Source organism: Salvelinus namaycush, unplaced genomic scaffold (genome assembly GCF_016432855.1).
Source record: "Salvelinus namaycush isolate Seneca unplaced genomic scaffold, SaNama_1.0 Scaffold867, whole genome shotgun sequence".
NCBI classification, from domain to species: domain Eukaryota; kingdom Metazoa; phylum Chordata; class Actinopteri; order Salmoniformes; family Salmonidae; genus Salvelinus; species Salvelinus namaycush.
Window position 1 is genome coordinate 1 of NW_024061605.1, and position 10,574 is coordinate 10,574.

Genomic DNA, 10,574 nt, shown 5'->3' on the forward strand with positions numbered 1-10,574 from the left:
AACGGAGGAGGAGCCACGCTGCTGCTGCCTCTGCCCACAGTGGTGTGAGTGTGTTTATGTTGTGTACACACGCTACTTCTCTAGTGATATTCACACACCCTGAGACGTATTTCTAGGCATGTAGTGTACAGTCATTCATACAGACACACGTATGCAGTCCTGCAGCGAAACACCCACACAAAGTCACTGACGTAGACACCGACGTGTGTATTTAGTACCACAGTCACACAGCTCACCAGTGCCTCTGCCATGTGTTCTGTTCACAGGGGACCGAAGTACCATCTCTTGGCCCACACCACCCTGTCACTGTCACACGTCCAGGACAGCTTCCGCACACATGACCTCAGCATCTCGGGCAACGGTAGATCACAGTAGGGATGTGGTTTATCCATGTACAGTAAATATGGGTCAGACTTCTCTTTCTCTCCCTCCCTCTGTTTCAGTACCTCTCGCTCTCTCAGCCCTCCACACCTCTCTGATTCAGAGGGGTTGGGTTAAATGCAGAAGACAACATTTTGGTTGAATGCATTGTTGTGCTACTGACTAGATATCCTCTTTCCCCATGTCTTTCTCTCTCCATTTATCCCAGTCTCCCTCCCTCTCCCAGCCACGATGTTAGCTGTCTGACAGTCATTGTCAAGGTCATAGTAATAAATTGGAGTCAGTGCTGTGTAAAACTCCAATGATGAGGTGTACAGGGGAGTAGACACCATGACATGTGCTGCTGCTTAATTCATTGCCCCTTACTTACAGCTGTAATAAAGTTTGATGGGCACTCCACTGTTGTTCGGGGCTCACCTTGCAGCTGTGACACTTTTATTCCCTGCTATTGTGTGTGTGTGTGTGTGTGTGTGTGTGTGTGTGTGTGTGTGTGTGTGTGTGTGTGTGTGTGTGTGTGTGTGTGTGTGTGTGTGTGTGTGTGTGTGTGTGTGTGTGTGTGTGTGTGTGTGTGTGTGTGTGTGTGTGTGTGTGTGTAGATGTTTCATTCCTTTCTCTCTCTATCCCCCTGTCGTTCCCTGTAGAGGAGTGTTCACACTGGGTGCCTCTCTACGGCAATGTGTGTTGTCGCCTGGCTGCCCAGCCTCACTGTATGACCCAACAGATGATGAGCGGCTGCTTGAAGGTCAAGGTGAGGGTGTCTGTGTGTGTTTGAGAGGATAGCAAGGCATGTCTCTCTCTCTCTCTAATTAGCGTCTCTATCTCTCACAGCAGTTTGGAGGTGACCCTCAGAGTTGGACAAACGTCTACGGCGTCCTTAAAGGGACAAACCTTTTCTGTTACCACCGGCAAGAGGATGTAGAGGCTAACATAGAGCCGGCTTTTACCATTTCCATCAATAAGGTCAGTGGATGGAGAAAAAAAACGTCCCACATACGCACACTCTCAACATGAAACAATAAAGCATGCTAGCTGGTGGCCCCTGACCCACAGCAAAAAGTCCTCATTCAGCTTCAGACAGAGACAGTTCTGTAGAATCATGCATCAATCAGCAGCTCTGACTGCTCTGCTCTCAGGATCAAGCTGAACCCAGTGAGGCGGAACAGGGCACTGCTGCCACCTACTGGTGGGGATGGGGAAATACATTTGGAGTACTGTCTTTAGGGTGTCACAATAATATCTCCTTTCTCCTGAAATGTACACTCGTTTACTACTTCCCAAAGCATTGGATTGGTGGAGGCAGGGGCTACAGGAAGTTTCCACCCATTATACCAGTCATTTCCTTTCAAATTAGTGAAGGGAAGTGAACATGTGCACACTTTGGGAGGAATGAGAGACAATTGGGACGTATTTAACTAGGCAAGTCAGTTATGAACAAATTCTTATTTACAATGACGGCCTACCCCGGGCCAAACCTGGACCATGCTGGGCCAATTGTGCACCGCCCTATGGGACTCTCAATCACGGCCGGATGTGATACAGCCTGGATAGCTGATAACTGGGACAGATTCATGCTTGAGGTTACTTGAGTGGACTTGGCATATATGTCACTCACTGCTCTGTGTGTCAGTAAGTGCATTCACGCACTGTGAGTTGACGAGAAAATAAATGCTTTGATGCTTAAATTCATCTTTTTGGGGGGGTTATTGAATCATTTGGTCAAATGCAACACTATTAGCTGATTGTGTGTGTGTGTATCCGGTGTGTTAGAAGACGAGAATACGGGCGTCAGAGAAGGACCGCCACAATAAGGCCCAGAGTATCTGTATCAGTAACCATTATGGAGGAGAGGAGGTGACACACACACTCTCAGCAGACAGTCGTGAAGACACACACCGCTGGATGGAGGCCTTCTGGCAACAGTTCTATGACATGAGTAAGTAGGCTGATCACATGATTAGGGGCCTGAGTTCTTCATTGGTGAGCTCAGGGGAAAACTCCTGGCCCTAGAGTAGACATACACACCCTACACTATAGGTCCTGATATGCTCTTGTTCATGTGCTCATTGACTCCTGATGTGTCGTTAGTGGTTTTCTCAGGTTGATTGGATGTTGGAAGATGACTGACAGTTTCCTTCTTCCCTGCAGGCCAATGGAAGCAGTGCTGTGACGACTTAATGAAGATTGAGCTGCCATCGCCCCGGAAACCAACCCTGGTCACATCGAAACAGGGTTCTCTTTACCACGAAATGGGTAAGACAGCGACCCAAATTGTCCATAATACTTTTTATATGATTCAGTAATATGTTGTGGACACTTAGACTTGAGTTTCTTTCCGCTTTTATTTATTAGTAATAAATCTAGAACATATAGTAATTTGTTAGTTAGTTTATAAGTTTAGGGTTACAAAAATCATAGCTTAATAATAGGTTAATAGGTTTACAAAAACAAATACATTTAAATATATACGGAACAAAAATATATAAATACAACATGCAACAATTTCAATGATTTTACTCAGTTACAGTTCATATAAGGAAATCAGTCAATAGAAATAAATAAATGAGGCACTAATCTATAGATTTCACATGACGGGGCAGGGGCGCAGCCATGGGTAGGCCCACCCACTTGGGAGACAGGCCCAGCCAATAAATAAAAAATCCCGGAAAAAATGGCTTTATTACAGACAGAAATACTTCTCAATTTCATCAGCTGTCGGGGTGGCTGGTCTCAGATGATCCCACAGGTAAAGAAGCCGGATGTGGAGGTCCTGGGCTGGCGTGGTTATACGTGGTCTGCAGTTGTGTGGCTGGTTCAATGTACTGCCAAATTCTCTAAAACAACCTTGGAGGCGGCTTATGGTAGAGAAATTCTCTGTCAACAGCTCTGGTGGACATTCCTGCAGTCAGCATGCCAATTGCACACTCCATCAAAACTTGAGACATCTGTGTCATTTTGTTGTGTGACAAAACTGCACATTTTAGAGTGGCCTTTTATTGTCCTCAGCACCAGGTGCATCTGTGTAATGATCATGCTGTTTAATCAGCTTCTTGATATGCCACACCTGTCAGGTGGATGGATTATCTTGGCAAAAGAGAAATGCTCACTACCAGGGATGTAAACAAATGTGTGGGCAAAATCTTAGAGAAATACGTTTTTTGTGCGTATGGAACATTTCTGGGATTTTTATTTCAGCTCATGAAACATGGGACCAACACTTTAAATTTTGTTCAGTATATTTCCAGAGGATAGTCCCCTTAACCACATGCGTGTTTCTGACTGTTCTAACAGTGGTGGTACATATGCATGAGCTCTCCATCGGACTCTACTCTGAGCTGCCTGCCACCACACTAGCACACCAACCAACCTCTATGCATAATGGATGGAAGTGTTCTTTTCTCTGACGTGCTGACTCTCTCTCTCTCTTCCTTTATCTCTCTCTCTCTTTGTGTTTCTCATTCCTTCCTTTTTGGCTATCACCTTCCCTGCCACTCTCCCTTGTTCCTGTGCTCAAATTACATTTCCCCCCTTTTTCCCACCATTATCATTCTATTCCCATCATTGTTAATTTTACACTCCAATGGAATTCTAATATTCATACATTCTAAATGAACTCCTTTTTACCGCGTTATGCACATCAATTTATTCCCCAAATCATGTATCACAACTTTATTTCACCCTGCCCGTCAATGCACATACCTGCCCCCCCCCCCTGGACCCTAGCCCCCCTCACCATCCCGTCCTGTGAGGGTATCTTGCTGCAGGATAATGCTGTGTCTGCTGAGATTCGTGCTCTGCTCTCCTCCTATTACAACGACAGGTGAAGTACCAGTGGGGTCCACTCACACACTGCAGTATTGAACCTGACCCCACCCCCCCCTTCAACTAGCATCACCAAGTCTAGGTCTAGCCTCTCTGAACTGTATTCCACTGTCTCAGCGTTATTAGGACGGTCTGTCCGACCACAGTAATGACTTTCCTCTGTTCCTCCTAGTTATTGACACCTCTGATGACATCAGTACGGTGACGGACATCCTGGCGCGGCGGATGGAGGAGCTGGAGCTGAGGAGCCAGCTGGGGACCTCTCCTCCCTGGATGTCCCTGTTCGAGGAGTCTCCTGGTTGCCCCCGCACCCACAACCGCCTCCCCCACAGCCCCCTGCGCTGCCCCCGGCCCGGCCTGCTCTCCTCAGAAGCCAGCCTGACCTCGGACAGCGACAGCCCCTGCAGCACCAGCCCTTGCTCCCGCTACAGTGGCTGGGCAGAGCCCCTCTCCCTCTCCTCCCCCTCCTCACACTTCCGCCCCCGCACCCTCTCCCTGGACGCCAAGCTCAGCACCCTCAGGGGCAGGGGGTATGGAGGGGTGTTACAGTGCTCCTGTCAGCCCCCCTCCTCCTCCTCCCTTGCCCCCATCCCAGCCCAATGCGTCCCCCAGGCCACCCTGTCCTGCTCCAGCTCTACCTCCAGTAACAGCTCCAGCGAGGGCAGCCACAGCCCTGAGTTGTCAGACGGCACCCCTTTCTCACGCCCCTCTTCGGCCCGTCAGAGCCTCAGGAACTTGAGGGCTAAACTGGACCCCCGGAATTGGCTCCAGAGCCAGGTATAACCCAGCTCAGACCCCACTCATCTAAACCACAGAGCCAGGTATAACCCAGCTCAGACCCCACTCATCTAAACCACAGAGCCAGGTATAACCCAGCTCAGACCCCACTCATCTAAACCACAGAGCCAGGTATAACCCAGCTCAGACCCCCAGATCACCCAAGGTCCTGGTAAGAACTGACAGGAAGGAAGCCCCCACTTCCTCTCTGATGAAAGGGCGTTGGTATTAACTGGAATGACTTCACTCTAATGACAGGAGAATTGTGAATTGTCAGTGTATGGGAATGTTTAGTATCTGAATGTGGTCAGAGGGTTGTTGGTGTAACTTGTGATCTATTCAAATGGCTAGACCCACTGTCGCCTGTAATAGCAATTAAATCCTGCCAGAAAAAGTCCTCTGAAACTACTAATACACTGATTTGCTTATTGCATGATAGTGCTCGAAGTCGAGGAATGTGTTGTTTCAGATCTTTAAACTTCTCAGAAAGTGAATGAATTTTGAAAGCTCAACTTAATGCAACTGTGCTCCCATTAATTTACTGTGCTACTTGTTACTACTGTGATAACATCAGGGTCACTTCCTCGGCTGGGTTTCCAGAACTTCCCCTACATTCATTAACACATTGTAGGCCTAATACACATCACCCATATTTGAGTTCACCAGGACAATTCCGTTAAGAAACTGACAACAATTATTTGTACCAATGTATGGAGTAATTATAATGAATTGAAGGAAGCCTAAGGTAATGTACTACATAATCACGAGAAGCCATAGTAACTCCTGTGTTTACACTGCCTCATTCAAGTTCCGGGGTTGCAAATGTACTGACTGAAGAGCGTAGAACCTGGGAATGTGCATACATGGGTGAAGAGTTTTGGGAATCCCACAACTCTGACCTCTTGTTGATTTATAGCTTAGTTTGTGGTACTACAGTCATAACGTTCATGCCCGGCAACCGGTCTCAGAATTCTGCTGCAATATGATATGAAACATTGTAATCGATCAAATATGCAATGCAGGAAATATTGATCTCTAGAAAATATTGTGTTGTGTTTTTGTCTTAACATAGTGAGTCTTTCACCTAATGCCAAGCAGCTGATTGTATTGGTTAAGTGATGAGGTGGGCAGGGGTAGGTGTGTCCCCTGGTCTGTGCAGTAACAGCCTAACAATCCCTGTGCTTCTAATGGACTTTCTAACATGCCACTGTGTCCCAAGGGCTCACAGCTGGCTCACTCCTTTTTACTCAGAGTAAAACAACTGTACATGCTTCAAAGTGGCATTTGTTACTGTAAAGTTTTTTTTAATAAGTTAACAAAACTCTTCTTTTTCTATACATTATTACGTGATTGATTTTGTTATAAATACAGCTATATTGATTTATTTTAACAGATTGCATACTATAACTGTGTCTAATAGATAACATTGAATGTTAACAAGAGTGTCTTGTGTTAGCAGACTGTCTGCATGCACGTCATCCTGGGGAGAAAGAAATAAGGACTCAGTCATGTTTTAAATATTGTATTAAACATAACAATAATAAATGGTGTATCCATTCAGAAACAGCCTTGGATTATTTATTCTGTCATATCTCTCCTTTTAGTGGAAATGATATACATCATATAATCCCAGTAGAAATGTCACGTCAGTATGACATGAGGAATTAAAGCCATCCACTAACCCTAGATCAAACATCACTCTCGATCAAACACCATGTGCTTTTTGTCAATGTTGACTAACTCTGTGTCAGTTGACCAAAAACCTATGTCAACACTAGACCCATTCAATTTACAGAGCATGTCCACACACTTTATTCAAAATAAATAATAAAAACGAGTGCATGCCAAAGTATTTGTATTATATATAGTCTTAGAGACGGAATTAATATTTCATCCATTTAAAATTGAAGTCTGAATGTACTCCAAGAGCCATTGACCTAGTTATCACGATCATTCTCTGCACACGGAATCCAAGGCTGCGTCGCGATTCTCCACACCGTCTCCCAGTGTGCACTTCCACACATTAACAGTCATGATTTAAAATAATTGTGAATTGGTAAAATCCTTGCTAGACAGAGTTTCCACCATTGTTAAATCTATGATGTGGAGTGTAAAAGTGCACACTTGGGAAAAGGGTAAAGAATTGGAAGCAGCCAACTGTCACATGAATCTTTCAATAGAATTTGTGCTTGTTGTTAAATGCCATTTTCACAGTGTTGAAAGGAAAAACCACACAGTAACTGGATTGTCTCATTTCAAGAATGTGCTAACACTTTTATTCTATTGCGAGTGTGATGGATTATACAGTGCGGGCTTTTTCTGGATTAAAATGGGTTTAGGTGGGGGCATGGCCAATGGTGCAGCTGTTGACTTAATCACGAAATAAAACCTAGGGAGAATTATTTTTTTTTTTTAATTATGGATGTTGTTTGAGTCACTCAGATAGCATAAACCATGGCAAAATGTGTAGAATTGTAGGACATTTTCTTAAAAGAAAAAAAGTCAAGCCTCATGCAAAATGTGTAGAATTGCAGGAACTTTATTCTCTTTGAGAACTAACAAATACTTAGAGGCCCTCCTGTTGGCCCCAGTGACTACATGTAGCTGTTCTAAAGCAAAGTTCCTGCAATTCTACACATTTTGCAATGAGGCTGACTTTTTTTCTTTAAAGAAAATGTCCTACAATTCTACACATTTTGCAATGACACACAAATCTAAAGTTTGAGTGACTCAAACAAAATCCATAAAAAATGTTTTTTTAAATTATTCTCCCTGACTGTCTAGCTTTTATTTCAGTGATTGTTAGTTCTCAAAGATAATCCTAGTTATAAATATATAGGCCCATTTATCTTTTCTACATACTTTATATCTGTTTTTAGTCAATCAAGTTTTATTGGTCACATACACATATTTAGCAGATGTTATTGCGGGTGTAGCGAAAATCCTTGTGTTCCTAGCTCTAACAGTGCAGTAGTATCTAAAAACAATTCACAACAATACACACAAATCTAAAAGTAAAATAATGGAATAATAAATATATAAATATTAGATAACACTGACAAAAAAATCCGCCCCGAAAATGTTATTTTTTTTTATTCATAGGCGGCCCGACAAAAAAAACTTGGCCCGCCCAAGACTAGTGTTACAAAATATATAGGTATCCTCCACCAGCTCCCTCTCTCTTAGCCTGGGGGACAAGGTTATAAAAGATACTGCTGAGTCATTGCCCTCTGTCTGTCATGTGTCTGTTGGTCTCTGTGTAGGTGTTGTGCTGTCACATTGTGTCCCCTAAGGGAACTATGTTATTCATCTCCAGTCCAAGCGGGCCTCCCTATGGTTTCTTAAATATGTTTTAGCTCAGCGATAGCACACCTGATTCAACTAATGATCAAGAGCTTAAGTAGTTGTGGGGACTCCCGAGGTACTGGGGTTAAGAAACACTGTCATATTTATTTTTTGTACTAGGTAAGTCAGTTAAGAACAATTTCTTATTTTCAATGACGGCCTAGGAACAGTGGGTTAACTGTTCACGGGGCAGAACGACAGATTTGTACCTTGTCAGCTCGGGGATTTGAACTTGCAACCTTTCAGTACTAATCCAACGCTCTAAACTACAGGCTACCTCATGGGAAAGAGCATTCCAACGATCACACAACTTAATAGTTATCTTAATATTACATAATAAACAAGATTAATTTTCCAGTCTTAATGAATCCTGTAATAATGGGAATCTCAATATTCTGTCAATCATTGCCTGATGTAATTTAATGGGGCATTTTGATGAATCATTTAAAATAACATACATTGGATTACAATCAGTTTATAATAGACAATACAAGGAAATCCTGTTAATTGAGGGGGTGATTCACATCCCCAGTCTACATCTGCAAAAGATTCAACCTGGGGTGCCAGCCTACGTACATGTGGCTAGCAGATGCCACGTGTGTTGGACGCCCGTAGCGCCAATCGGCCAAGGTCCTCCAGGCAAATGTGGAGAAGCGTGCCGGCAGGTGCCGGCTCTGTCGATGTACCCCGAGGCGATGTGGTGGAGCAGTTTTGCACCAAACGTGTGATAGTGTCCGGCATTACCTGGTCCACCTGCTCACTATCCACCAGCCCCACCAGGCGCTCACAGCTACTGACGTAGTCGCTGACCCGGCTGGTGGGGCAGCCAGTCGACCATGGCTCCGTCATAGACCACGTCCCCGCTGAACAGCATCTTGTTGTCCCCGTCGTGCAGGCAGATGCTTCCCGGGAGTGGGCCGGGCATGTGCAGCACCGTTAGCTGCCTGTCGCCCAGGTTGATGACATCACCTGAGGGAGAGCAAGGAGAGAGAGACGGGGAAAATGGACTCATTGAGCAATAAGATATTCCAACTGCATTGCAGCACTGACACAGCAGAAGTGTATTGACTGGCGCACAAATTACACAGGGAATAGGACGCTAGGTGGGGAGAGTTTGCTCCAACTTTGCCAAGTGAGCAGCAATGAGTGAAAATGAAACAAGACGGGTCAAAAGACCTGCTATGATGAAGAATATGGTTCAGGAGTGTGTGTGTGTGTGTGTGTGTGTGTGTGTGTGTGTGTGTGTGTGTGTGTGTGTGTGTGTGTGTGTGTGTGTGTGTGTGTGTGTGTGTGTGTGTGTTGTGTGTGTGTGTGGTGTTGTGTGTGTGTGTGTGTGTGTGTGTGTGTGTGTGTGTGCGTGCGTGCTTGTTTGTTTTAGACGTCTTCATGGGTCCAAATTCCAAAATGGACCTGGAGCTTTCCCATCCGGACCTGATATGCATCTGTTTTTTTTTAAATATAGAGATCGTTCCAAACGGACCTGAGGACAGCTAGAGCCGTTCCGTACAGACCTGGTCGGATCCAGATGCGGTCCTTCTCCTTTAACTTTTAATTCTGTCATTTTAATTCCATCTTCATTGATTCGTGTAGATATCTTCAAACTTTTGCCACACACAGAGCGAGGCTCTACGGCTGTAGCTTATTTAAGCAATAATGCCCAAGCAGGTGAGGTATATGGCCAATATACCACGGCTAAGAGCTGTTCTTATGGACACAGCGCTTAGCCGTGGTATATTGGCCATATATCAAAGCCTCAGGTGCCTTATGCTATTATAAACGGGTTACCCAACGTCATTAGAGCAGTAAAAATAAATGTTTTGTCATACCCATGGTAAACGGTACGATATACCACAGCTGTAGTCAATCAGCATTAACGGCTCGAACCACCCAGTTTATAATGCCGCTTGATGACTCATGATTGGTCAACAACAAGCTACACGCTCCACTCTTGTATTTGTATTTATTAAGGATCTTTTCCTGGGGTGCAGCAACATTAAGGCAGTTATATACAAAAACTAAATATTACATGACTACATGTCATAATACTTTTCACAACACATTAAGTGTGTGCCATCAGGCCACTACTCTAGTACCACATACAATACATGACCAATGTATGTGGACACCTGCTTCATCGAACATCTCATTCCAAAATCTTACTCATTAATATGGAGTTGGTCCCCCCTTTGCTGCTATAACAGCCTCCATTCTTCTGGGAAGGATTTCCACTAGATGTTGGAACCTTGCTGTGG

At 44.5% G+C, this 10,574-nt stretch overlaps 1 protein-coding gene across 1 annotated transcript; it reads left to right on the plus strand.

The window, feature by feature from the left end:
* Nucleotides 1-266: 266 nt before the first annotated feature.
* Nucleotides 267-5,614, plus strand: LOC120043099 (rhotekin-like; the record flags this gene model as incomplete). The annotated part of the gene is made up of 7 exons (XM_038987823.1): nt 267-361; nt 1,023-1,129; nt 1,210-1,341; nt 2,149-2,314; nt 2,527-2,631; nt 4,373-4,977; nt 5,022-5,614. Coding segments are annotated over 7 exons (1,216 nt in total), but the record flags the coding sequence as incomplete, so codon positions are not given.
* Nucleotides 5,615-10,574: the final 4,960 nt, after the last annotated feature.